Genomic DNA, 1174 nt, shown 5'->3' on the forward strand with positions numbered 1-1174 from the left:
TAAGCCATACCATCATGGAGGCTATACTTTGATAGGACAGCCCGAAGTTATGGTGCCGGAGCAGGAGTAGTCTTAGTCACTCCTCATGATCTTGTCATGCCTAGCTCTTTTGTCTTAGCAGAGAAATGTTCAAACAATGTGGCGGAATATCAAGCCCTTATCTTTGGTTTAGAAGCAGCGTTAGATATGGATATCCACCAGCTGGAAGTCTTGTGAGATTCTAAATTGATAATCAACCAACTTTTAGCTGAGTATGAAGTCCGAAATCCAGGCCTGAAACCATATGATGAATATGCATCAATGCTTATGAGACAATTTGATTCAATAAAAATTAAATTCGTCCCGAGAAGTGAAAATAGGAAAAATGATGCCTTAGCTAATTTGGCTGCTATTTTAGCTAGGTCAAATGAAGATTTCTCACACTCCATATCAATTGCTCAAAGATGGGTACTTCCGTCATTGTTACCCAGTAATTTGGAGGAAAACAATAGCGTCGAAGTACTCGAAATGAGGAAAGAGAAGATTGGAGACAGCCGATAATCGATTTCCTTCAACATCAAAAGCTACCAGATAATCTACGGTGAAAAACTGAAATCAAGAGGCGTGCCTCTCGCTTTATCTTTTATGAAGGAACACTTTATCGACGATCATTTGATGGAGTTTTCCTTCTATGCCTAAGTGACGACGAAGCAAAACAAGTCGTGGAAGAAGCCCACTCTGGAATTTGTGGTGCCCATCAGTTTGGACCTAAACTCCATTTTCGAATAAAAAGGATGGGATATTACTGGCCAACTATGGTACAAGACTCCCTGGATTATGCAAGAAAATGTGAAGCTTGCCAAGTCCATGCCAATTTCATTCATCAACCTCCGGAACCATTACATCCGACAGTAGCTTCATGGCCGTTTGATGCATGGGGTCTTGATGTAATTGGACCTATAACTCCGAAGTCTTCAGCAGGGCATGCATACATCTTCGTCGGGACCGACTATTTCTCCAAGTGGACCAAAGCCATACCATTGAAGGAAGTAAAGAAAGAAAATATTGCAGATTTCATTCGTATCAAAATCATTTATCGATATGATGTTCTCTGGCATATCATAACTGATAATGGAAAACCATTCTGCAATAGCCACGTAAACAATTTATGTGCTAAGTTTGGGTTCAAACAGTA

General features: G+C 40.3%; 1 protein-coding gene across 1 annotated transcript; it reads left to right on the forward strand.

The window, feature by feature from the left end:
- Nucleotides 1-794: 794 nt before the first annotated feature.
- On the forward strand, nt 795-1136 carry LOC111386479 (the record flags this gene model as incomplete). The annotated part of the gene is made up of 1 exon (XM_023010946.1): nt 795-1136. A coding segment is annotated over exon 1 (342 nt), but the record flags the coding sequence as incomplete, so codon positions are not given.
- Between the last annotated feature and the right edge of the window lie 38 nt (nt 1137-1174).

Source organism: Olea europaea, unplaced genomic scaffold (assembly GCF_002742605.1).
Source record: "Olea europaea var. sylvestris unplaced genomic scaffold, O_europaea_v1 scaffold35704, whole genome shotgun sequence".
In the NCBI taxonomy this organism is placed as follows: Eukaryota; Viridiplantae; Streptophyta; class Magnoliopsida; order Lamiales; family Oleaceae; genus Olea; species Olea europaea.